The 27,128-nt window shown below is 37.3% G+C and overlaps 1 protein-coding gene across 2 annotated transcripts in view; it reads left to right on the forward strand.

The window, feature by feature from the left end:
• The window catches only part of ipo11 (importin 11), a 114,726-nt gene that overhangs the window by 52,084 nt on the left and 35,514 nt on the right, over positions 1-27,128 (forward strand). For both annotated transcript variants that reach the window (XM_008418338.2, XM_008418339.2), the window contains 5 exons: positions 2,006-2,119; positions 7,641-7,756; positions 12,053-12,129; positions 26,776-26,855; positions 26,945-27,025. In XM_008418338.2, the coding sequence (XP_008416560.1) occupies positions 2,006-2,119; positions 7,641-7,756; positions 12,053-12,129; positions 26,776-26,855; positions 26,945-27,025 (468 nt within the window). The remainder of the gene's footprint in view (positions 1-2,005; positions 2,120-7,640; positions 7,757-12,052; positions 12,130-26,775; positions 26,856-26,944; positions 27,026-27,128) is intronic.

The following is a 27,128-nucleotide window of genomic DNA, read 5'->3' on the forward strand; positions in this document are numbered from 1 at the left end:
TTTAACTACAAGATAAAGGAGAACAACGCGATAGTGAATACGCAGACTTATTATCTGCGTATTCACTTAGTCTTCCAACTAAGTGTCTTAGTTGGAAGACACTTTCAAATGTGTTTAATATTCCCATTATTTTACTGTCTTACTTAAGTTGCTTTACTTTTGGTTCTTTTAGTTTTCAAATATTTCCGTTTACAGTGAGACTCAAGCAAGCATGTGGCAGTTTTTTTGTATCAAGGTTTAGATTTTATTGAAAGGCCAGAGAAAGTGGTGGAGTGGCTGAAGCTCTCTCAAACAATTGTGACTAATGAAACACTGCCATTGTCCCACATGCTGCTGCACACCATTGGTCAGATGTATTAAAGACGGCTAGTAAAATCTCCCCATGATTATAATGAAGAAAACTTCAGAAAAAACACACGTATGGTGTGAAAACTAAAGCAGGACAGGTATCTTGTTTATTTAGGTATTTATTTTTATTTAGACAATTATTTATTTTCTACTTGGTAAGCAAGCTTCAGAGGATCATGTATACTTTTTCTTTAATGTGTCAAAATCAAGCAGCAGAAGGGTTCTGAAGGAAAATGGATCAAGTTTGTCAATATTACACTTTTTGTAAATTTCTGTCTTTGCATTTGTCACTTTTCTACTTTTTTGTATCAAGTCATTAAAGCGAAGTACACTTTTTAAATAAAGTCAAACACTCTTCAGCCTTTTGTTTTGCAATAAAAATGAGACATGAAGATTCTCTTGCAAAACAACAGTAGATAAAGGAAGCTGACTTGGCTTTTAAACCACCGGGATTGGGCTAGGGTAGTCATGAATAGCTGCTCCTGTATGGCTTTTCTGTTTAAAAATAAGAGTCACAATTGAGTTGGTTTGAACATGTGCCGAGGAGAGATACGGTCTGCGTGTGAGAGAGGGATGCAGAAGACTGAGCTGCCCGGCAGATAGGAGAAGGGCAAAGAAAAGATTAATGGATGTGGTGAGGGAGGACATGCCTGGCATGACAGGTAGACACGTGGGACTGGAGGAGATGGAAACATGATCTTCTTGGGTGAAAAGAAGAGATTAGCTACATTTTGTATTTTAACTGCTGTGGATCTACAGATTCTGCTGACGCTGTCAGAGGATTTTAGGATTTATGAGTGTAAGAAAAATATACATATATATGAATCGTATATCAAAAATAATGTCAACTCTTTTATTATCACTGTTTCATAGGTTAGTGATGAATCAGTATGTACTTATAAGAAGAAAGTTGATTCCTGAACAAGTCAGAACTTTCTGTCGCATTTTTGATTGCTAACCTGCTACGTACTTAGTGTGTGACAGGTGTTCTGTGCAGGCAGGTCGTCTCACCTCAATAAGTTGAGTTTTCAAGATGAAGTTTTGAGTATTCTTTGGTGAAAACAAAGGCTACCCACAACCACACACTTTAATTTGAAGGGTATGGCAGTACATGTTGCATTAAATCCAGTACAAAACATTTAGCTTTATTTCTGCTATCACGGATGCTGTTTTTGAAATGTGCAATAACCCACCCGTTTCCTAGAAGTAATGACTGGAAGAGGCTGATTGGTCCATCTGGTGTTTTGCTCAGAGAATTTTCCTTGTTGTTTACTGATAATGGTTCCCACAGAGAATTATGCTGCGCTTTGTCAGCGCTGCACTTTGCTGTCTGGAGGCCATTCTGTGTTTCTAGTCTGTTTCAGGTTTCCTTTGGACTTTTTGATTTCTTGTTATAAAAACATGAAGATGAAAAAGTCTATTTTTAGTGATCACACTGACCTATAGAAAGTCGTGAAAATGACACCAGTTTTATTCTAAAAGCTAGTTATTAAGCTAGTTATCTGCTAGTTATTTTCTATGCAGTTGAATTAATGTATTTGTAGTTACCCTGACCATTCAGATCAAATTTCTCACTCACATTCTATCAAATATATTTGTCATTCCCTGTGAATTTTCACAGTGATGTTTACATTTCATCTTTTGTTTTTCTCTCCAGATCCGACCGTATGTAGGCTGCTTGGTTCAGTACTTGCCCCTGCTCTGGAAACAGTCTGAAGAACACAACATGCTTCGATGTGCCATACTGACGACACTAATCCACCTGGTGCAGGTACAGAGCTTCGCCATGCATTTCGTGCTTTAGTATTTTCTGCATGCGCATGTTCTGTCAAGCACAAATACCAGGCCGTCTGTTGTGATCTATGGTTATGTTTAGTACATCTGGCACTTTCATGACTTTTCCTTTTCTGGCTGCTGGCCTACATTATGCACATTTCAGGAATTCTGATTTCTTATAATCATGCATATGATGTTTCTTTTTTTCCCTACTCCTACTTTAAAACTCTTACAGAAACTCAGAGGGTTCATAATACTTTGGCAAAATGTATAATATGCCTGCTTCTGGCAGTGCAGCGCATCATCTTGCAAGACATTTTTTATGATTTGTCATTTCTGATAATTTGCTGCAACATCACTTGAGTTTGCCATGGAGGTAATGAGAAAAAATAGCTCCTTCCATGAACTTTGTTACCCACAGGAATGAAGCTGCCCGCCTTAGTCTTCAATATGTTTTGGACCCCTGTGTGGCTCGGCTGCGTTACTTCATAGTGGCAGATGATTATGACAAGCTCCCATTGAGAGTAAAACGAGAACACATCTGGCAAACTAAGTGAAACTCGTGAAGTTGAACAAATGAGTTTGGAGTTGCTTGACGGCATTGGGTTACGCAGGACCGTGCATAAACTGTTCATGCCAGTTGAGCCTTTTTACCTTTTGTTCAAGTGAGTAGCTTTTGCGTATTTTTCAGAAGGAGGAGTTTTTATGATAGATAACCACAAAGTTGTGCAACTCTGAGGTTGATTCAAAATTACTTGAATGTGTGTTTAGTCCTCTGACTGAATACTTTGTAGAACCACATTTTGCAGTCTTTGTGAGGTTTTTTTTTGGGGTGGGGGGTGTTTCTATGAGCTCTGTGTGTCTAGAGTAGAGGTTCTCAACGTGGGCGGTACCGACCCCCAAGGGGCGTTCAGAGGACGGCAGGGGGCGCTGGCGGACATTTTTACAAAAGTGGGGCGCTGAGATTCCTCTGGGGGGCGTTTGGTCGAAGGTAAACTTTACACCTTAAATGCACAACAATGCCAGTTTAGACTTTGAGCAACTTGGTAAAACTGTATTGTGTAACTAACATTAAATCATGCTTGGCTGCAATGGTATTGATGGCAGCTCTTCTTCTATTCAGTGTTTGTAGCTTATTGGCTCCGCTCCGCTCCTGCTAGTAGCTTCACCGGCGCATCAGTTCAGCGTTACACCGGTTGGTGACGTTGCTGAGATTCACTTTGTCTGGTATTTTTGCCAGGTCTGTGATCATGTTAAGCAGCAACTTATATTAAAACGTGTTTTATTTCCGTTTGAAGGCTGCCCGCTTCCATGGAAGAACAACAGAAAATCTCTCTTGTAAACATGCAATTACTAAAATCACGATGCCCTGACTTTGTATCCCTCTGAAAAATGAACCCATTTAAATAAAGAAATAAAGATATCCCTCCATGGGTGATACCACGATAGAGAGCGTTCATTTTATAGCGTTAACAGCGGTGCTGTAAGTGGTCCGGTATGAAACGGTGTGATAGAACAACGGCACCACAGCACTTTAAAATTTCAATAATCAGAATACCAAAATTGTTTCCGTTATTTTAAAAGGTTTATGTCAGACTGCCTTTTCCCCATCGATACGCTTCCCGACCGCCCTGCACATTTAAGGGCTTAAAAATAAAAAAAAGCACTTTGCGCAAAACTCTGAAACAGGAGAAGCGGGACATAAAATGGAGCGACTAACTAGATTTGAATTATGGCATAAAAAGAGAGAATCCGACGCTGAACAGAGAAAAATCAACACATGATGTTAAACACATGACAATTAGGCGGCGCAGCAGGTGATGAGTGAAGATTACTGATGGTCAATAAACGATAAAATAAATCTAGCAACAGGAAAGAAACTAAAGTGGACATAATGTTAAACCAGGAGAGGATAATATTAATCACATGAAACTAACTGGAAATGAATGAAGAACAAAATTCAAGAATAAACTAAGAGACTGAAGTAAATACAGAGGTATGGCAAGACCTTTCGGTCAATAATTAATACAGAGGACTGTATGGCAAGAATAAACAGACACTATTTCCAGATAAAAGATAAAATTATATTGTTGAAATGTCATGGGTTTGTTGAGACCACTTCTAGTACTGAGAATAAATATATCTTACAGATCATAACAGTAAAGAACTGATCACTTATTTATGTTTTTAATTAGATTTGATATATTTATTTCTTCAGTATTATTTTTCATGTCATTGTTAATGTCATGAGGCTGATGGCTCCATGACACTTTTAATTTGACTCATTAGGATTTGATTAAGAACCAGATTTGTTCTTTGTAATTTCTGTCCAGTAAAACTATTAATCTATAAATTAATATACAGGTCTATATAAAGATATAATCCATGTTTCTTTCTCATATTTGTATTAAAAGGACCTGGAACTTTTGTTTTTTCACTGAAAGCTCTGGTTTGCACAATAAATGCCATGTGGGTGAAATTTTCTGGATGATACTCTGATGTCCCATTCTCCTGAAGGCACCACAGAGCTGCACCACCAGAAACTGACAGAAACACTGAAGAGAAGAAGAGTTATGATTAATGTAGTTACAGTTCTATCCATGTTTTAATGTTGCAGAGCTCAGTCGTTTGGACATAGTTCAAAGTTTAAACTGGCATTGCTGTACATCTTTTATCTGGTCATTTTGTGCAAGATTTAACAACTAGAAAATGGCAAAGAACAAGAATATTTTTCCACTCTGGCTGCTGTTAGGCCTACCAATTTTAACTTGAATGTTCATTGCATTTTTCGTAGACACCTGTGAAAATAATTTCTATTCCCATGGCTTTTTTGTTCTCTGGGAAATTATTTTTGATGATAAATACAGAAACAAGCATACAAATTAAAACATCTACTATAGTGATAGTAATATTAATAATAAAATAATAGTCCGTGCAAAGTAGCCTACAAATTCTTTGGTGGGGGGCGGTGAGGGACCTGGATAAAGGCTAGGGGGGCGCTGGGCCGAAAAAGGTTGAGAAACACTGGTCTAGAGGATACCATTGTGAAGGGATTCAACTTTGCAAATTAGCTCAGACTCAGTGACACTAGATGGATGAGTGTCTGTCATCAGTTTTCAAGTTTCACTACAGGTTCTCTATCAAATATAGGTCTGGATTTTGACAGGGCAATTGTTAACGCATATTACACAATTCCATAGTAGCTGTGGCCTCATGTATAGTATTGTTTCTTGCTGGGAAATTAACCTCCGGCCCAGTCTCAACTTCTTTGGAACATGTGGTTTAGGTTTGTTTTTATATCCCTAGCCTGTATGGTGTTTTCGCTGGTCTTCATATTGCTTTCTGTTTATTAATCTTCTCTAACAAATCTCTGAAGTCTTCACAAAACAGCTGGTTCTGTACAGGCACCACTTTGTGTTAGTCTTTCACATAAAATCCAGTAACATACATTGAACTTTTGGGATCCCAAGAGACAAAATGTTGAGACGTTCAAGAGATGTGAATACTTTTGCAATGGTGCAACTGTGGACAAAATGCCCATTTTCTCTGTTTGGCTTGACGGACATAGTATGGTCTTCATTTATAAAACAAAAACAAGCAGAACTAATTTAGATGGTATGGCAAAGGTCAAAGATAGTTGCATCGCTGTGAAGTATTGGATCAGTGGTCTTGCAGCAAAATGGAAATGGATCTGTTCAGTGTGTTTATTTTGACTATTAAACTTCAGTCCATCTGGCACTGGAGCAAACCAATCTTGTCTTCTTATGATCACATGGCATTAAGTCAACTATTAACCTCATAAAAGCTGCAGTATTGACTCGTTTGTTTTTAATGGATGAATTTTGCCCGTAAGACAAGTTTTCTCCAGCGGGAGATTGAGTGACACTCTCATTTCTTTTTACACCCACATAAATGCAAGAGGGAGCAAATTAATGTCGTGCCATTATAGAAACACTGTTGACTGTTCTGAAACACTACTCTGGATCCTCATTGCCTTCACACGGATTAATTCTGCTGCTTCAATATTCCCTTTAGCCCCCCATCATGCAACCCAACAAACACGCTCTTGCCAATTCTTCACTGTGACTTCTAGTGTTTTGTTTGAATATATAAAGTGAAATGAAATGTGAAGGGATTGGATGTATTTAAGAGTCAGTGACAGTGGTTAAGTTTTCATCAACAGAAAGGAGCTTGAGGGCATGTGTGTTAAATATTGAAGATAAGTTTGAATGGACCTGCTATGTTGGTGTGCATAATTCATAAGAACAACTTTGCTATAAAAACCAAATTTAATGCAGTAGTAGAAACCTGATATTTACACAGTGCATATAAAACATTCCTAAGCTTCCTTTCTCACTATCTGAAATTAAATCAGACTAAGCTTTCCCTTTTAGTTCAGTTAGGATTACATGAAGTTAAAGGCAGAATTAGAGAATATAAGAATGTTTTGCATATACTTGGATTAGTTTTCAAACAATGAATAGTAGTAATCAGTTGATAATGTCATGACTTTTGAAGCTCCTCTTATTTTTCAACTTTATGGGTAACTGAAGGTTTACCCATTAATAAAGGCAGCTCATAAATACACTGGTTTATTGTGAGATGGAAGAATCTAAAAAAATCAATGAGAAGATTAGAGACCCTCCACAAGTCGAGTTCATTGTTAGGTACAATTTTAAGATGCTTGAAGGTGCCACCTTCATGTCTTCAAACAGTTAAATACAAGAATTAAAATTGTGGAAGTGCCTGGCCATCATACTACTCAAAAAGGAGATGGTTTTTGATGTGCGTACCAGCCCTAGAACAGAAGCAAAAATCCTTGTGAAGAAATACTAGCTGAGGTAAATGGTATTTTGCATCTTAAATCTTACGTAGTGAAACAATTAGTATCTATTATGGTGAGCATTTCTATTTGTGGATTTTTTTTCCTCCATTCTACACCAACGGCATATCTCTATATAGCAATATGGTTTTGACTTCTACAAAAATGCTAATTTCCTACTTAACCACAGATCATCTTAAATGTCATTAAAGTCCAAATGACCAGGAAATGAGCTGTAACTTAGTTCCTGTAGTTGTGCCCCAGTATGTTCTTTTTCCTAAATAGTCAAACTTAATGGGCTCGCACTGTTTTATAGGGTCATCAAATTGACATATAATGTCCAAACAACTCTTGCTGCCTAAAACAAGCATTGTGCGTCAAAATTAAAGACCTTCAATTGGAAAAGCTTTTCTTTTTGACAGCTTCTTATTAAAACTAGAAGTAGTGACACGTGCCTTGCAGCGTGAAAGGTCCCCATTTTGTGCTGCTCATTTTTGTGCGAGGAAAAAAATGTAGCGTGGCAGCACGTGGTTTGGAAACAATGTCTAAATCCATTCCACTGCTGTGCTCTCCTCAGATGAGCTGCAAAGAACTTCAATTAAAGCGAAACACAGAAAGCGCGGGAACACTTTGAAGCATCCATGTCTTGCTGTCACTGTTTGGCATTGATTCCTGTATCTTTTTGTTCTTTCAGGGCCTTGGGGCAGAGAGTAAGAACCTTTACCCTTTCCTTCTTCCTGTCATCCAACTGAGCACCGACGTTTCTCAGCCTCCTCACGTCTATCTGCTAGAGGATGGACTGGAGCTTTGGTATGGATAAATATGCCGTATTCAAACATTTATGAGTCCAGGGAAGAAAACGAGATTCCCTGAGGCTGATCTTTATGAAGTACTTAGTGATCTCATTTCATCCCTTACACACACGCCTACACATGAATACTGTGGCTGTCTTTATTTCTGCCTCTTTTCTCTGTAGTGCCTATCGACGATGAATCTTCTTTGTCTTATCATTCCTTGGCCTCATTTACTGGCTAATGTTTGCTGTCCCGTTTAGAGGCCAGTTACAAACAGCTTACAGATAAATGTTGCTTAATGACCTCATTGTTGCATCTTGTTTGAATTGGCTCTTTTTACTGACAGAGATGCCCGATGATCACTGAATTTGTCGAATGTTCATGTTGCCCACAATCTTCCCTTTGTGGCTTTGTTTTGAAAACAAGTAGTTTTAAAGCTTCTTCAGGCTTCAAAACTTCCTTTTTGGAACATGAAAGTTTCTTCCATGTTCTAAAGAATGTACGTTGTCTTTCTCTCATTTTGACTTTGTGCCAGCTGCATATCTCTGTCCCGTCTTTTATCCTCCCTGATGACCAGCACTGCTTTGTATGCATTTATTTTGTTTACAAAGACAATGTAATTTTCTCTTTCTTTTATCTTTCGTGGATTATTTCCATGTTTGTGTCCTCTTAAGTATCTCTCCTGTTCATTTCTTATTATAGAAGTTTGTGAAACTTTCCACAACCTACCAATACCTTTTGAAAAATGTCACGTAAATCTAAATCTGTTCACTTATGGTAAATAGTTACAACAAAATAAAAGCAGTGTAACATAACGAACCAGATGAGTCACTTTTTTGGGAGAAATGTTGTCTTTGTGACAACTGATTAGCTAATAGGTTTAGTAGAGTAATAGAAAACGGCCATGACCTGCATGCTGTTGATTCTGTGTAAATGTGACATATTTTAATTAAAAAGATGACTGAAGATTGGAAAATGTTAAACATTGGCTCATGAGTTAAAATTAGAGGTGTGCCGATCGATCGGTCACTGATCATAATCGGGCCGATTTTTGTGAAAAAGTGCATGATCGGTGATCGGCAATCATTGGCTCTTGTTGCCGATACCGATCACCTGCATCTCATTTCGCAGCCTCCCTGTGCAGCTGGTCTCCTCTTTCCTTCACACTGCGCAAACGCGCAGCAACAAATCCTAAGCGATGTGGAACTATAATGCACTGAGTGAATGGGGATGTTTGCGTGTTGCGGTGGAAAATTGAAGCACGTTAAAATGCATCAAGACAACGAAGCTAATACGACATAAAAACAATGCCATACTTGACGGAGTTTGGCTACATTGAGGCTCACTGCAGTAAAAAAGACATACGAAGGATCAGATAGCAGGTAAAGCAGCGCACAGCTACAAACACTCACCCGGATTAGCATGACGGTCAGAAAGCTTAACAAATAACCCGCAAAATTATTTAAGTCTTTGAGCTGCAATGTAAGACGCTGGTTCTGTTCTCGCTGTTGAACCGCTGCTACGCGCTACAGTAATATTTCACAGACGGAGCGCCGCTTCTGCTCCACCTGGTAGTGACTCTCACACCGAACCTCTGTTTAAAGCTGCAGCATCTAACCTAAAAAAATACATTTTACATACGTATTAAAACTTTCGCTGTCCTAACATGAGACAGATATTCTCTAAAAAAATAATCGATCTCCTCCCTGCTCTGCATAATTACTCCGCTCAGTCAGAAACAGCCACTCAGAACTAGCAGTAATCAGCTAGCCGCCATGCTATCAGGAAGTTTTCATTCAGTAACTCTGGATTGTTTATCGTAATGGAACCTGTATTTGCCTTTGAATGCTAAGTTTTATACTTGAATTTTTTTTGGCAATATTGAGAGGTTTTATTTTGGCACTTTGCGTTATTTAGGGGGGGGGGTGTATGTTTCTACGCTCCTTCGTGGGGGGGCGCCGATTAATGTTTTCGCATCCACCTGAATAATGTGTAGTTGCGCCCCTGCCCATGGCACTTCAACAATATTATTTTACCTTTTATCTGGAAATAGTGTCTGTTTATTCTTGCCATACAGTCCTCTGTATTAATTATTGCTCGAAAGGTCTTGCCATACAAGTTTATTCCTCCGTATTTACTTAAGTTTCTTAGTTTATTCTTGCATTTTGTTCTTTATTCATTTCCATTTAGTTTCCTTTGATTAGTATTATCCTCTCCTGGTTTATTGCTATGTCCACTTTAGTTTCTTTCCTGTTGCTACATTTATTTTATTGTTTATTGACCACCAGTAATTTTCGCTCATCACCTGCTGCGCCTCGTAATCGTCATGTGTTTCACATCATGTGTTGATTTTTCACTGTTCAGCGTCGGATTCTCTGTTTTTATGCCATAGTTCACATCTAGTTCGTCGCTCCGTTTTGCCCGCTTCTCATGTTTCAGAATTTTGTGCAATGTGCGCTGCGTTTTTTTTGTTTTTTTTTAACTCCCTAAGGTGCAGGGCGGTCGGGAAACATATTGATGGGGAAAAGGCAGACCGACATAAATCTTTTAAAACAACGGAAACAATTTCGGTATTCTGATTATTTAAATTTAAAAGTGCTGGTACCGTTGTTCCATCAAACCCGTTTCATGTCGGACCACTTGCAGCACCGGTGTTAACGCTATAACATGAACTCTCTCTATTGTGGTATCACCCATGGAGGGATTTCTTTATTTAAATGGGTTCATTTTTCAGAGGGATACAATGTGAGGGTATCGTGATTTTAGTAATTACATGTTTATAAGAGCGATTTTCTGTTGTCCTTCCATGGAAGGGGCAGCTTTCAAACGGAAATAAAACACTTTTTAATATAAATTGCTGCTTTGACATGATCACAGAACTGCCAAAACATATGTAGCCTACATAAAAACCACACAAAGTGAATCACAGCAGCGTCATCAGCCGGTGTAACGCTGAACTGATGCAGAGCGGAGCCATGAAGCTACAAACACTGAATAGAAGAAGAGCTGCAGTTGATACAGTTGCAGCCAAGCATGGTTTATTGTTACACAATACAGTTTTATCAAGTTGCTCAAAGTCTAAACTGGTATTGTTGTGGATAAACGCCCCCAAAAGGCATCCCAGCGCCCCCCTTTTGTAAAAATGTCCGCCAGCGCCCCCTGCCGTCCTCTGAATGCCCCCTGGGGGGCGGTACCGCCCACGTTGAGAACCGCTAATTTAGAAGGTGGTTGTGTGAGGAAAAGAAAGTCCCTCGGAGTCTTATTGTAAAGTAAGACATGGCTTAAAAGGTTACAGTTTGCCACAAAACACACTGACTGGCCTAAAAAGAAGTGAAGCAACATGAAAGTAACTGTCTTCTTTTTTTATTCCAGGGGCCACAGACATTTTGTCAGTCAACCCCCAAACACAGATTCAAGCCAGAGTACACTTTGAAACATGGTGGCTCAGGCATTCTGGAATAGGGACATCATATTCTTTGACGTTAGACCTATTTATTCCAAACCTGGAATTATTGCTCAGTTTAGAGGTCGTTTTGCATTATGGTAGTGGAAATAATCTTGTAATTCCTTTATTTACTGCTACGTTCAAAACTGCCACCTCTATCAAAAGAACCTGCAGCACAACAAGAAATCAGCATGAGCCAGGAAATCCCTGATTGGTTCAATCTTAACTTCACAAAAACATTGATTGTTTAGACACTTGTGATATGTGTGGGGGAAAAAATGCAACTTTGTAAGAGACAATTCAGAAGATATTATCAGAGAACAAAATACTTTTTGAGTGAAGAGATCTGAAAACAGCTCTTTTATGTGCAATAATTAGTCTGTTTCTAGGCTCTAAGTTATATTGATCATTAGAATTGTGAATAATTTTTTTCTCTCTATTATTGACCGGCCCAAATGTTATCATTTCAAATCTCTGTGATCTGAGAAGGCTTGTAAATTTTTTTTATAATTAATTTTTCTTCCAATAAAATGAAATTAAAAACACCAGGACAATCATGCTCATACCAGATTAATATTACATTCCCTCTTCTTCATACCACTTTGTCTTTTCACCTCCTCGCCTATTTATTATGTTTTTACCACCCTTATCATATGCTCTCCTTCTACATTCAGTCTCTGTAATTTGCCCGGTTGCATTTTTCCGACCCGTTTTCTGTTTGCCACCTCCAATATGTGTCTTCTGCACAATTTTCTCACATCATCTTCCTATTTTCTGTTTTAATATTCCTTATCTGCTTTGTTCCTCTCGTGTTTCCCTTTACTCCTTAATGTGTGTTCACCCCATTTCCTCCCTCTCATTGTGTAGGCTGGTGACTTTGGAGAACAGCCCAGCCATCACCCCGGAGCTGCTCAGAATTTTCCAGAACATGTCAGCTTTGTTGGGTGAGCTTACAGAAGATTTCTTTTGTTTTCTGATTTATCCAACTGGGTGTGTGCGAAGGATTTTTTTTTCGTCCTCAGAATATTATGCATTAACATATAAATTAAATCAGTCAGCAAAGGGAGTATAAAAAACTAACAATATTAGAATTTATGTAACTGAATTCTATTTTGGGGGTAATATATGTAGCACAGTTAAAACCAAATATTTACAGAAACTATTAAAATACATATAACCTATTTTTTCTCCCATTGCTGGACATCAAGTCTAATAAAACCTTTTATGGTTTTGGTCAGTTTGAATTAGCAAAATTATTTATGTTGGCCAAAGACCAGAATAATCAGCAAGGGTCATTTTTGATCGTTCTTCAAATTAAGTAGTTGATATGCATTTTTTTTATATGTATGATTTGTTTAAAATATTTTCCTAACTTTACATTAGAAAATAGCCTAAAATTTATTTAAACACTCTGAACCATTCGGAAGCTAGAACAGCCATATCATTCTCACCTTGTAGTTTCCCTAATTGTTTAGAAATGTAGTTATAAGTCTTTGAATTTTAATAAAATGTTAATAATTCTCCCTCTTATTATTCAGGAAATATAATTCATTTTCATGATCTTATCTGACCCAAAACAGGAAGTTTAATCTGATTTTCAATACCAAATGGTCTGGAAAAAAGTAGTCGCACGGTTTTATACGTAAATATCTGATTTAAATTGTATGTAAATTTTTTTTGTGTAATTCAAAACAAACACTGGACTTCTTTTCACAGACAAAGAATCTGACCGATTAAAATGTTCCTATATATTTACACTGTAACTGTTGAGGTAAGCTGAACAATCTATTGTCATAAACCTAATTATATAATTGTCTTCGTTTGGCTATTATTGCTTTTGAAGATCACATCACTGCCTCAAGGCATCTAAGCTTATACTGCAGGTTTGAGTGATTGCATTAAGCTGCCTGGATGATTTATCATAAGGACACCACTCATGTTGTGCATGTGTCTCTGACCTTCAGTGTTACAAGCGACATTAGTTTAGTATCAGATTGCAATAAGTCAGACTAATACAACAGCTTTGTTGGTCTTATTGGCTTTGCTCTAGCATTCTATCACTGACTGTGCAGACTGTATAGACTCCATAGGGCACAGAGAGCCAAAGCGCTATGGGTCGCAGTAATGGTGGAGGAGGGAATTAAAGAGGATCAAGGAAACGAAGAGGTTGATGGAACATAACAGTAACAGGAAGGCGGTAGATGAAAACGAATTCAAGTGGCAATGGTTGGAAAATCCGTGAAGAAAAGGGAGAGGTTATACGTAGAGATTGGACATGGATGAATGGTAAGATAAGTAAGGCCCTTATCTTCTGCCTAGCAGAAACCATTTAATTTTTATTTATTTATTTATTTTCTTTGCAAGCATCACTTTAAGTCAGATTAAAATGTAGAAACGAAAACAGAATTATACACAAGCTTTAAAGTGACAGAAACAACTGTAACTGAGGGATCTTTGCATAAATGTGTCTATAATTTAATACAGGCTGTACAGGAAGGAAAAATAAAAAGATCTATTTAAACTTGAAAGAAGATTTTATATATAAATAGAAGGCACAGTTAGCATTTATATATTCCTCAATCACTGAGAAACTGGACTTAATTGGCTGTATCTTCACAAGTAATGATGTTTAAAAGATTCGGTGAACACTAATCAGCTGCCACATTAGTCTTTTAAGTGTTTCTGATGATGAAGTGAGAGAGGGTTGACAGTGTAGTTTTAGAAAGAGGTTGTTGAACTTAAATGTTGCACAATAAAGGATGAAGATATCTGCAGATTTTTTTGGCATGAGATTCAGATTTGATTGCTATATTCACCTCAAGGCCATTTTAAAGCTTTAATGTGCTTCAGTGTCCAAGAGTGGTAGCTCTTGTTTACTGATGTGTTCAGTGTTATTAATAAATACTCTGAGAGATCCAATGGTAGCACCCAAGTTTAAATACATACTCATTTGTCCCTTTGTCCAGATTCACCTGGAAGAGGACCGTTGATTCGAATAAACCTTTTGTTTTTCCCCCCTAATTTGATAAACCATTATCAATTCCCTGCTGGTTACAAACTCATATCTGATCTTGTTTTGGTCAGTTGGCACACCACACATAACAGGGATTTACAAATGTGTTTGAGGAAGGGGAGAGATGTGAGAAGTTTTTTTTTTTTTTTTTTAAATGGAGGAAACATTTTTTTTAATAGGGTGAGGCATGCCTCTTTTTATGTTGTTTTAAAGTTGAAAGGAAGAGCAAAATTCTCATCAGATAACAGGAAGGCTTAAGATTGTGTTGAACATATAGACACTGTCGTAGTAATGCTAACCGCTCATATGCGTGTAACAAGAGCTGTAGGTAAAGTTGGAGGATAAATCTGTCCTTATATGGGCCAAAGTTTTACTGAGAAAACACCTGAGCATTTACCATCCATGACTTTTTTTTGTAGGTGGTTGGGTGGATGTTAATGATACTTTTTGGATAACTTTTCAGCTACAATTAACTTTACTAGAAAATGCCCACTTATGGTCTGCCTTCTCTTCATATGGTAAGAATATCAGACTTGAAAAAGAAAATAACACATCTTAAGTAAAAAGCAGAAATAGACAAAATATTGTTCTCAGCTTAGAATGTACTGTTTCCTGTTCTTTATGCCATTTTCGTCTACATACTATGGAAGCAGGCAATTTCAGAAGCCAGTACATAGTGACAGTTCAATTTAAATGTTACTCCAGGGTTCGTGTTGTGAAAGGCTGTTTCAGTATCTACATCCACAAAAGACCCAGTCTTTCATGCATCAGCTTACCAGTTGTCTTGTGTCACAAAGTGAAGTGGGGTACATAAACATTTGCTTTTTATTTTTCCAACTAATATTTCGCATTCCTAAAAATATATCTTGTTTACAGAGTTGTTTTCTGCAAACCATTTTCACTGCTTGGGAATTCAGTGCATCCACTGTTGTGAGATATTTATGCTGTTTACTTAGGCTTAAACAGTTTCACGGTGTAAAATCAAGCATGAACTTATTTTTGTTGTGTTTATATCTGCTTCTGTTGATTTAGCTAGGCTCCTTTATGATGTTTGTCCTGTGATGTTGGTCCAGGTAACATAAATGCCTTGCTTTGTCACAGCCGAACATGTCTCATCACTCTCTGGAAGATAATCATACTGTAACAACACATCTTTCTGGTTTGAAAAAATAATGTTCTGGCCTGTCAGTGTTATATTTGAACCCATCACTGTCATCCTGGGAGACATACTCTGAGAATCCAGTGCTGGTGCTCATGCACAACAGGTAGTTTGTGATAGAGCAAAAACAAAAGATTCGATCACTATGAAAGGGAAGGAAAAATGAGACATGGATTTTAACATTTTGGCAAATGACAATCACCTTTTGTGAGACATAATAGTGGCAGCATCATGCCTTCTTCAGTGTGGATTAGGAGATTGGACAGAAATAATGAGAAGATAGAAAATCTGTTGGAGACTCGTGACTCCAACAGATTGTAACAAGTGTGTTGGAAATGGACATTCACTTCCAACACAACAATAAGTCTAAAACATGTAGCCAGATGAGCAATGAAATGGTTTAGATCAAATTATATTGATGTTTGTGACCTAGTAAACCCAACCCAAAATAGAATATGTAGCAATATTTCAAAATTGATGCTCACAGATGTTCTACATCTAGTCTGAGCTTAGCTTCTTTTTTTTCTTTCCAAAGATAAACAAACAAAATATGTCACATAAGATTCTAATAAAATATGCCATTTTCGGTGCTATTTGCCATACCAAACTGTGCCCATTTTGACTTTCTATTTGGTAGATAACTTCCTTAGTCACTTGAAGTTGAATTTTGAATGTAGTTGAAAAGACTGAATGACTGCTCTTCTCCTGAGCTGCAGGAGTAAAGCAGATGATTTATCCCGATGTGAATAGCTCAATTACATATTTTTGAGCCTGCTAAATTCAGGCTCTTAGATATGCTATTAAGTGCAAAAAAATTGTTTTTCTTTATGATGTGGCTTTTGTACAATTATAGCAGATTGGCAGCAATTAATGCCTTTTCCACTTGACTATTTTTCTGTCTCTGTCTCATATTACTCTCAGAAACATTATGTTCTCCTGGTTGATTTTCCACATTTTAAACACATTAGATATCTTGAAGATAATTAGCTTGTCACTTGAGTTCAAGGGACATTTCGAAGCGGCAGGGATGAAAGATAAAAGCTTGAAGGTATGGTCACAGGTCAAAGTAAAGTAGCACGCCATTTTAAAATGAATGTTTTCCGCACTGGGGAGTGAAAAGAAGAATTTCTATGTTACACTTATGCATCTATTTGCATACATTTAGGAAAAGTTATTCGGAAAATTCAAGTTTTCTGGTTTTAGCATCTTTCTCAAGCTCTAAAGCTGTCTCTCATCATCTTTGGCTGCTTTTTACTCAAACATCCAGTCGTTCATTCTTTTGGTCCGTGGAGAGCAGTGGAGGGATGTGGGCCGTTGAGAGAGTTTTGGCTCTGAGGAATGTTTCCACATGCCAGGTACGTGGCCTGGCCTCTCTGATAACGAGCCCTGTTCCATCACTGCTAACCGTGCACTGCAAATTCCCTGATTAGAATGTCAGGAGTCTCACTGCGGTTAAAATGTTAACCTTGCTCTGCGTTCCGTTTCCCTAACACTTGGCTCTGAACTACGAGATGTTTGTGCTTTGAAAGTGAAGCAATTGCTTCTTCTGGAGCAGAAGGGAAGCCCTAATGAAGTGAGCCCATTGGTTAAATGGTTAAAGTGCCATTTTATTTTCACTCATGTTTCATTGATATTGCCTGAGGGCCTAGGAAAGAGAAATGACTAACAGATTAATATGGCAAAGCTAAAAGTTAGTCTTGGACTTTTTTTTCCCCCCAAAGGCTGTTTCTGTGTGATGCTAGCCAAACGCTTTTTACAAAAATTAATACATGCTATTGTTGTCTATTAAATTGCAGATAACAAAAATAGCGTACTGTTGTATTTTTTGCATAAATTACAGTGCGGAATTGATCAGAGCATAGCATACTCACCCTCCTGTGATCAATAATGTTTACAGCCAAGGAGCATCTGAACTAAAGGCATCTGAAGCTCTCCCACTTAACTGCCCGGCTAATGTGCTTCATGGATCAATTTAGACATCCTCATTAGAAGACAACCTTTTTATTTCAGGCCTCTCTACTCAAAGTAATGACTTCAATTATAGCTACCATAGAGATTGGATGTGTTCAGTCATATTTAACGCAGAGACTGAGTTATCTGTTGAAGTTTAATTATAGGTTTGCTAATATAAACTTAGAATCTTTGACTTTTTTAACAATTAATATGCAACTGAATTTGCATATTAAGTCGACCTTCTTTTGAAGGTCGACTTGTGTGACTTTTCTAATAGTTTATATTTTTTGGACATGTTAGCTATTCATTTTTACATGGACTTTTTTAATTATGTATAAACAGTGTGCACAGTTATAAGAGACTTTTTTATTAGGACTATTTTTATTAATCACCAAATACAGCGCTCTCGGATAAGCCAAACAATTATTGGCCAAGGTTAGCTTTTTTTTTTTTTTAAATGATAGGATTTCCTTTTGGTATCAGCAACATTTATTGCAAGATGATAATTCCTTTATGTTGTCTAAAATAAAAGCTGGGCCCATATTTCATTTTTTAACCACTTAGGGATTTGCCTGAATGTTGTGGTTTAGAACAATCTTATAAGTGCATGACCTCTATTATGCTTATTTACAAGTTCATGAGCTGCTGGAATTGAGCTCTAATTACTTTATTTTTATGCTAAAAATAGAGTAAATAATTCTTCTCCCACTGTTAATCGCTGTTGGTCTTTTTGAGATATTCTCAGTAGAATATCAGATTATTATTAAGCCAGTAGCTTGGATTAAATGTACAACTGGAATATAGAACATATGAAACAAAAGGTAATTGACTGGGGGAAAAAAATTAAGAATATAAAAAAAGAAAATGTGGTGAAAAATAAGGTCATCCATTTAAGTTCAATTAGAAACACTTTTTTTTGGTTGGGTTTTTATTCCACTATTCCAACCCTAAATGATGTTTACAGTAATCACATGAAAGGTTTTCTGTTAGGCTGTCACTGGCACTCTACAAGAACAGATAATAAAATTCTGCTCAATTTTGCATCCTCGCATGCATAGAAAGTTAAATGGCAACAGGTATTAAATCTATGTACACTCTACCAACAATTTTTTTAGGGGCTTTTAAACTCCAGATTTTGTCCATTTGATTTAACTTGGCAACTACACTTTTTGTGCCTGATATCTTCATTTATCATCAACACTATAAATTTAAAGCAAATACTGGTTTACTGGATGATCATAATTTCAGCATTTTTCTTTATTAAACACTGGAGCTACCTCCAGGGCTCTTATCAGAGTCATATGCGAGGCTCATTTTCTAGTTAATGTTCATAACCAAAGCAAATTTGTGCAGCATATGCCCAGGGCTATGAAATGTGTTCTGACTAAAGCTTAATCAGGGCCTCAACAGCTGCTGTTGTGACTACTACTGTTATAGCACTTTGTGTGTGCTTGTGTGGAGAAGGATAATGTGGTCTGCCTACCCTGCAGAATCTGTCAACTGGCAAAAAGGCCATTTAGCCTTTTAAATATTTTGCTCATGACCAGAAAAAATATTGGCAAAAAACATGAAAATAACATAAGAAAAATGTATGTTCACGCAATGAAAAGTATTATTTACAACTTTAACAGAGCACCTTCTCGAATCCTTAAGGCTAAGTTCAATCACCCTATATAGGAAAATCTATTTTTTCCCCCCGAATTTTTTAATTAATTTATTTTGGGTGATGATCCATATTCCTTAATGTGAGCATTGTAATATATGAACCGGTACATAAATATTCAATGAGGTTGATTTTTCAGCAGTAATTGACAAGAATCCGGAATGTCTTATCAATTCTAGACCTCAGTTTTTTGACTTGCCTCAAGCCCCAAAGCAGAATTCTGTTCATTTCCCCCCCATTTATTACAAAAACTTTAAACTTTCACTTATTTTGTGTTCATACTCATACACAACTTTTTCCTCAGATGTTTTTGCTTCACTGCTTATCAACAAGAAATATAAGGACAGCTTTATTCATCTGTTATATAAGGACAGATATCTGACAGCTGTCGCAATCATTTACTTATGTTCTCTTTTGCTTTTGGAAAAAAGAAGTCAAATATCTCAGATTTCTTTTTTGTAGAGAAATATTTTGATTGCAACCATACTGCCTTAGTTGGATTTCATAGAAGCTGTAGATGAGATCTCCACTTGGGCACAGTACTCTGTTATTTGTTCATGCTTCTAATGAAAGTGCATGGTCTGCCCCACATGTTTGGACAAATAAATGTAATTGTGTTTCTAAAGTATGGTTCAAATTTCTTCATCTGAATTACATGATGAATGAAACCCATCTTCTCTTCAGTATTCACATCTTTTCTTTTCCGTCTGAGAACCACGGCGTGCATCAATACTTATGGTGTTACCACCTGACATGCGCAATGTGCAACACAAAGTAGAATTGGTTGGTATGAAAAATTCTTGCTGAGATTTGTGTTAGTGTTTTACTTTATTTAATATTATTTATCTTCTCAACACTCTAGTTTTCTATGATTTTAACCAGAGTAGCCTTTTAACTGTGTCTTGGATATTGGCTCTCACCTCACTCGTAATTGCCTGTCTGTCTGTGCCAATTGGAGCCTTTAGGGACTAACTTGTGGCATCTCATCTGAAAGCAATATTGGCAGAGTTGAGATGCTGTCACTTGAGGGTTGCTGTGATAGCAGTTCATTTGTGTTCTACCAACCTGTTGCCATCAGCAGTTCAAAATCGTCTTGCTGTGGGAGACTTTCAGCTGAGCTACTTTAAGTGTTGACTTAACAGATATTAATTATAAAATTCATCTACAATTTCACCAATATTTGTTTTGTAATATCTTACTCAAGGCTTGTTTTATATCAAGGTTACATTGACACGGCTCTGTTTTTCAGGGAGGAATTATTATACACCATAAATCTTGAGTAGATTTTTTGAATACAAGAATTGGGTGAAATGTTTTCTTGTGTATTTAAATATGTAAATAAACTCCACTGTACACATACTTTCTGTTCAAATCCAATTAAATACAGTCAAGTTGATTGGATGACGTTTCATAATACGGATCGGCGATGAGCTAAAACACAGCCAAAATAACACAGGAGTTTATTAAGGCAAACAAGTGGAAATGTTCTTTACAGGCCAAGACAGTTAACCGATATTAACCCAAGGGAGCTTCCGTTTCACTTGTTAAAGACCAAACTTGGACAGAAAGGCCCACAAATAAACATCAACTGCAAGGCACTATAGTAATGGACATTGTGAAGGAGGACACTCAGTCTCTGATGTTCATAGGTTCAAGACTTTAGGGTGTCATAGTCAGCAAAGGGTTTTTACAAAGTATTAGAAATTTATGAAAATTATGAACTCGATTGTATTGCTATTTTAATGTATTTATTGTGTCTATTATATAGCATACTTCCTTGGTTTAAAAGTAATTAGGATGAATGATTGCGACTTGGACTGGGTAAAAAAAGCTGCACACAATAGATTAGTTGTTTACCTGTCCAATAACCACAGCTGGTCTTGTTCAGCAACTGGATCAGCTGAGAGGCTTTTTTTTCTCTTTTCTTTTAACTTTCAAAAACTCAGTCTGTCATAGTGTGCCTTTCGTGTTTTTCTGTCTTTACTCAACAATGCTGTTTTCTACCATCTCTGCTTCAGAACAGAGCACTGCTCAACAATGTCCTTACTGCTCATTTAAAGTCAAAGACTTTTGCGCTTGCTTGTCTGTTTTAAATCCATTATTGGGCTCATTTTGTGCATAGGCACACGGAATGTGTTTACTCTAATTTGGCTTCATACTCTTCAGTGTAATGTTGAATATTCATATAGACTGATGTGCTGACTAAATAGGCCCTGGAATGCTTTGCGTACTTGACCAGATAACAGATGGTTGCGTACATTACCCCAATTACCTTATTATGGCTGACAGCCGGCCAAGGAAGCACGTGGCATACATCAGCATCAAAATCACCTGGGTGAACCAGCACTGTGGTCCAAGTGGGCTTGATTCACGACTCACCATGGAGATTTTAATCTTTCCTGCACAAACCTAATAAGCAACTGAGCTGTTTGATCAGGATAAGGCTCTTTATGATGCCTGAGTTCAGAGGGTTTGGTCTAATCATGATGGCTTTTAAATTTATAGTTGTGAGATGCAACTTTTTTTAAAAGCATTTTGTAAACATTTTCATCTTCTTAATTATCTTTTGTGCCTTGGGGCATTAAATATTTTAATTAAACCTTCAAAGATATTGGGTTCCTTTTTGTGCAAAGTTGAAAGTTATCCTATCACCTCTAAAATGAACTTTGGATTTTAAGAATTCAGTAAACAGCCATGAAACGTTTAGTTTTGTTTGTGAAAAGAGCAAAAATTCTATTTATGTCAACATGATGTATTGGCTTCACTCTGGGCTTTTGTGAAGTTTTCATGAAGTTTTCTAAGTGCCTCCTGTCACCCTGTTACCTCAAAGCTACTCATGAAAATGTCGGTCTAGGTGAACGCATGCAATTTTATCAGACTGTCGGGTTTGTTTGTGTGGTAAGATTGTTGGCTCCCATTTGTCAGTCCTAAGATCAGGTCTTCTTATGTTCTTTTCCATCTTAATTCCCCTTAACTCTCTCACTTTTTTGTAAACATTTTGACTACAACTATGTTGACTACCGGTAACGCCATAAATCTTCTCTTGTTTGTGATTATTCATGTTTTGGTCCCGGCAGTTTCTTTGCATCTCTTGGGGCTCATAAACCCCAGTAATTTCTCTCATCAACTCTGTACAGTATATTGCAGAAGTATTTTGGTATTTTAAGTGATGGACCAAAACAGAGCAGCATGTGGTAGTCATTTGTATTCAGCCCCTGTGACTCAGTATTTTGCACAACCTCCATTCTCTACAAGTCTTTAGTGGTATTGCTCCACCAGCTTTCTACATCTACAGACTGATTTATTTTATTTTTTTTGCCATTATTCTTTGTAAAATAGCACAGGCACAGTCAGCCTCGATTGAGACCGTGTGTCAATGTGTTAAGTCTCAATTAATTTGGGTTCATTCTACTAGATGAATATGGTTTGAACGACACTATTTTATTGTAGCTTTAGCTGCATGTTTGGGTCGTTATCTGACTCTTTTCCTCACTAATATCCTTCCAGTGTTGATCTATTTTTTACTCTATTCATCTTCCTATCAACCCTCACTAGCTCTATCCCAGGGAAAATATGCCTCTTAATAGCATGGTACTGCCACCACCCTGTTTCACTATGAGGATAGGAGGTTCTGGACGGTGGTGTGTTTTTGGTCAAACACAGCATTTGCATGGGAGCTAAATGGGTCTATTATTTTATGACAAGGGCATCTTCTTTCACTTGTTTACATTAATTGTTGAAAAATGCATATTCTCTTTTGTTTTTATAATTTGGACCAATTGTGTCTGAAGTAGAGGTACATACAGTGGGGAGAACAAGTATTTGATACACTGTTGATTTTTCAGGTTTTCCCACTTGCAAAGCTTGTAGATGACTGTAATTTTTATCATAGGTACTTTTCAACTGTGAGTGATGGACTCTAAAACAAAAATCCAGAAAAATACAATGTATGATTTTTAAATAATTAATTTCCATTTTATTGTGTGAAATAAGTATTTGATACACCAGAAAAAAGAAACTTATTTGGTACAGAAACCTTTGTTTGCAATTACAGAGATCAGACGTTTCTTATAGTTCTTGACCAGGTTTGCACAGCAGGGATTTTGGCCCACTCCTCCATACAGATCTCCTCCAGAGCATTCAGGTTTCGGGGCTGTCGCTGGGCCACACGGACTTTAAGCTCCCTCCAAAGATTTTCTATTGGATTCAGGTCTGGAGACTGGCTAGGCCACTCCAGGACCTTAAGATGTTTCCTACGGAGCCACTCTTTAGTTGCCCTGGCTGTGTGTTTTGGGTCGTTATCATGCTAGAAGACCCAGCCACGACCCATCTTCAGTGCTCTTACTGAGGGAAGGAGGTGGTTGGCCAAAATCTCACGATACATGGCCCCATCCATTCTTCCCACAATATGGTACAGTCGTCCTGTCCCCTTTGCAGAAAAGCATCCCCAAAGAATGTTTCCACCGCCATGCTTCACGGTTGGGATGGTGTTCTTGGGGTTGTACTCATCATTCTTCTTGCTCCAAACATGACGAGTGGAGTTTAAACCAAAAAGTTCTATTTTTGTCTCATCAGACCACATGATCTTCTCCCATTCCTCCTCTGTATCATTCAGATGGTCATTTGCAAACATCAGACGGGTTTTGACATGCGTTGACTTGAGGAAGGGCACCTTGCGTGCACTGCAGGATTTTAATCCTTGACGGCGTAGAGTGTTACTGATTGTTTTCTTTGAGACTGTGGTCCCAGCTCTATTCAGGTCATTGACCAGGTCCTGCCGTGTAGCTCTGGGCTCATTCCTCACCTTCCTCAAGATCAATTATGCTCCACGAGGTGAGATCTTGCATGGCGCCCCAGACCGAGGGAGATTTTCTGTTATTTTGGATTTCTTCCATTTTCCAATAATTGCACCAACTGTTGTAGCCTTCTCACCAAGCTGCTTGCCTATTGTCCTGTAGCCCATCCCAGCCTTGTGCAGATCTACAATTTTATCCCTGATGTCCTTACACAGCTCTCTGGTCTTGGGCATTGTGGAGATGCTGGAGTCTGATTGATTGAGTGTGTGGACAGGTGTCTTTTATACAGGTAATGAGTTCAAACAGGTGCAGTTAATACAGGTAATGAGTGGAGAATAGGAGGGCTTCTTAAAGAAGAACTAACATGTCTGTGAGAGCCAAAATTCTTACTGGTTGATAGATGATCAAATGCTTATTTCACACAATAAAATGGAAATTAATTATTTAAAAATTATACATTGTATTTTTCTGGATTTTTGTTTTAGATTCCATCACTCACAGTTGAAGAGTACCTATGATAAAAATTACAGTTTTCTACATGCTTTGCAAGTGGGAAAACCTGAAAAATCAACAGTGTATCAAATACTTGTTCTCCCCACTGTATCTGATTACCTTTGTAAAGAACTTTACAACGGGACTGTACTTGTCTCATTTCATCTCATCCTCATTGCACCTACTTCATTTTTTCTGTTTAAGAAGAGAGGTTTTTCCATTTGTATGACAAACATGGAAGATTTTAAAATGTTGGCTGTTTCCATTTTCCTCTTTCTGTTGCCAGGTTTAGAAGTATATAAGAGCACTACAGCTCCCTGTTCAGTATATAACATCAAACAGCATAATCACACAACTCTGAGAACACACTTGTCATTATTACGCAACTGGTGGTTCAAGAGTCAATTAACATTTATTGTAGAGCCATTTTACTACACTCACCTCAAACTATTGAATGACACTCTTTAAAAGTGAAAAGCAAAATCTGTCCACTTCATAATCTCTTCTGTAATTGTGTGGCGTTACCATGAGGGCCATTTATTTCTTGATGCATTTCCAAATTCTTAAGTTTTTTTTTATGCTAGTTTTAATACTATTGCTATATTAAGAGATGCACCAAACATGTTTTTATTGCTCGTTCTATTCAGCCATATCTGATGTCTCTATAGGAACTGAGAAGATATAGGAACAGAATTCAAAGTACATTTTCTACCCTTCTTGTTGAGGATTCACTGCCTTGCAAAACACAACGTTATTAGATGTAACATATTGCTTTTGAGCCATAGTAAATTAAACATTGGCCAACATTTGATAAGTATGATTTTGGTGATGGCACTTATCAAAATGCCAACACCATTTTGATGGCATTTTGAATCGTCTTACTTCCACTGAATTAATAGTTGTATACTGGAAACCGAATATGGTCAACGTTGAGTGTTCTTCCTTCAGCAACAACTTCCACACTAAAGAGTGCAGTTGGTCAAACTTACTGTGGTGTGATAACAAAAAAAAAAGAAAAATGTTAGTTTTTGACCAGATGGCAAAAACTCAGTTGGTCAAACTGAAAATGATCCAGTTCCAGTGAGGGGTCGATTTCTTTATGCATGTCTTTTTAATGATACGCTTAGTGATTTTTTTGTTTGTTTGTTTGTTTGTTTGTTTGTTCTGTTTCATTACGAGATAATTATTCAGCTCCTGTTGCTATTATCTGACCAAGTTAGACCTTGTGTTTATAAGGTGTTATCATGTGCTTGAGCGTTCATACAGCATTTTCTTAGCAAATGCACATATCCTAGCCAGCACCTGATCTGTAAGGTTTCATTTTCTGTGTGTTAACATGAAGTTAGACAGCCCCACTTGTATAAAATGCAGAGATGAAGCAGAACCGATTTAATGCTGGGATAATAATCTCACAGGGCACACTTAATAATTTATGTGCAGTTCTTCTTAATGGATTCTTACAACCCTTCTATTTGTCCTGGCAGCTCAGCAGCTACTTGAACTTACTTCCAGGGCTGTGAAGCTGATGCTACAATATTCATCTGTTGCATCATGGTTCCATCCAGTATTTCTTTCACTGCTTAATTATGTTCAAAGTTGTGCCTTTACCAGTAGATGTAGTAATGTGAAACATATCTAGCATCTAGAATTAGTGATTCAGCGTCCTAATTGCTCTGGTGTGTTCAAATAATAGCAACATAACTTAGTCAGTGAGGGAACACAATTATTAAAAAGTGAGTAAAATATATTTTTGCAGGTATTAACCCCCCCCCCACAAGCATGAATGAATAAGTAGTAAAGTGCAGAAGATGGCAGGCTGTTGAGTTAAAATTTGATCAAACGCTTAAAAAAAGTAAGCCCAAGTCATAAAGAGAGGTTCAGAGTTACTGCAGTATGAAGTCAAGCTATTAGTGTGAAACTAACCTGAAGCCTCATGACAGAATCCAAGCAGCATCTTTGTTCCAGAGTAAAAAGTTGAGTGTCAACACCAGCTCAATGACCATAATTCAACAGAAAACCTTAGGAATGACATCAAACATGTTGCTTATTAGTCAAAACAAAGAAATGCAAATCCAGTCATCCATCTCTGGAATACCTGCTCACAGAGGCTCGGAGTGGGAAGTACACAGAGTTTTGAAGTAGTTCTCAGAACTAAACAACTAGTTCAGCGATACACAGGAAAACTACATTCTCAACAAGTTTTCAGTTTGTGAAGAAAAATGTAGGCACCCATTGCATTTTCCTCATTTTCTGTGGCATGAGAACAAATTTGATCCAGTTTCTTGTACATTTTTATTTGTAATAGACTGTGAAGACTTTGTAATTTATGTGTGTCCGCACAAGCTAATCAATGGCTTTATTGATTTTTTATATGCTCTCTTTTGACATTTTTTCAGATTTATTTTTTAAATAAAAACCTATTAAGTCCATGACATTTTTTTTACCTGTTTGCATTTTATCAAATGGACCAAATCTGCAAATTCAGCATCTCATGTGACAATGTTTGTTTTTCAGAGCTGAGCTCCGAGAATCTCCGCACCTGTTTTCAGATCATAAACGCCTATTTATACTTGTCTGCCGTTGAGTTCCTGCAGGTGGGAGAAACAGACACTCACTTTAAAGAAAAATGCCGAATTTAAATGTTTCTGATCAGATTTCCAAATCCTTTTTTTCTTTTCTACAGAATTATGGCGAATCGTTGTGCCGATCCTTTTGTGAACTTCTAAAGGACATTACAAACGAGGGACAAGTCCAAGTACTAAAGGTAACTTAAAGGTCTCTGTGACCATAAAATCATCTCGTCAGTTTTTGTTTATTTCTTGTGAACATTTATTTCCAGTTGAAGACGTAAACTGGTATTTCAAAAT

This window comes from Poecilia reticulata, chromosome 9 (assembly GCF_904066995.2).
Source record: "Poecilia reticulata chromosome 9, P_reticulata-male-v2, whole genome shotgun sequence".
In the NCBI taxonomy this organism is placed as follows: Eukaryota; Metazoa; Chordata; class Actinopteri; order Cyprinodontiformes; family Poeciliidae; genus Poecilia; species Poecilia reticulata.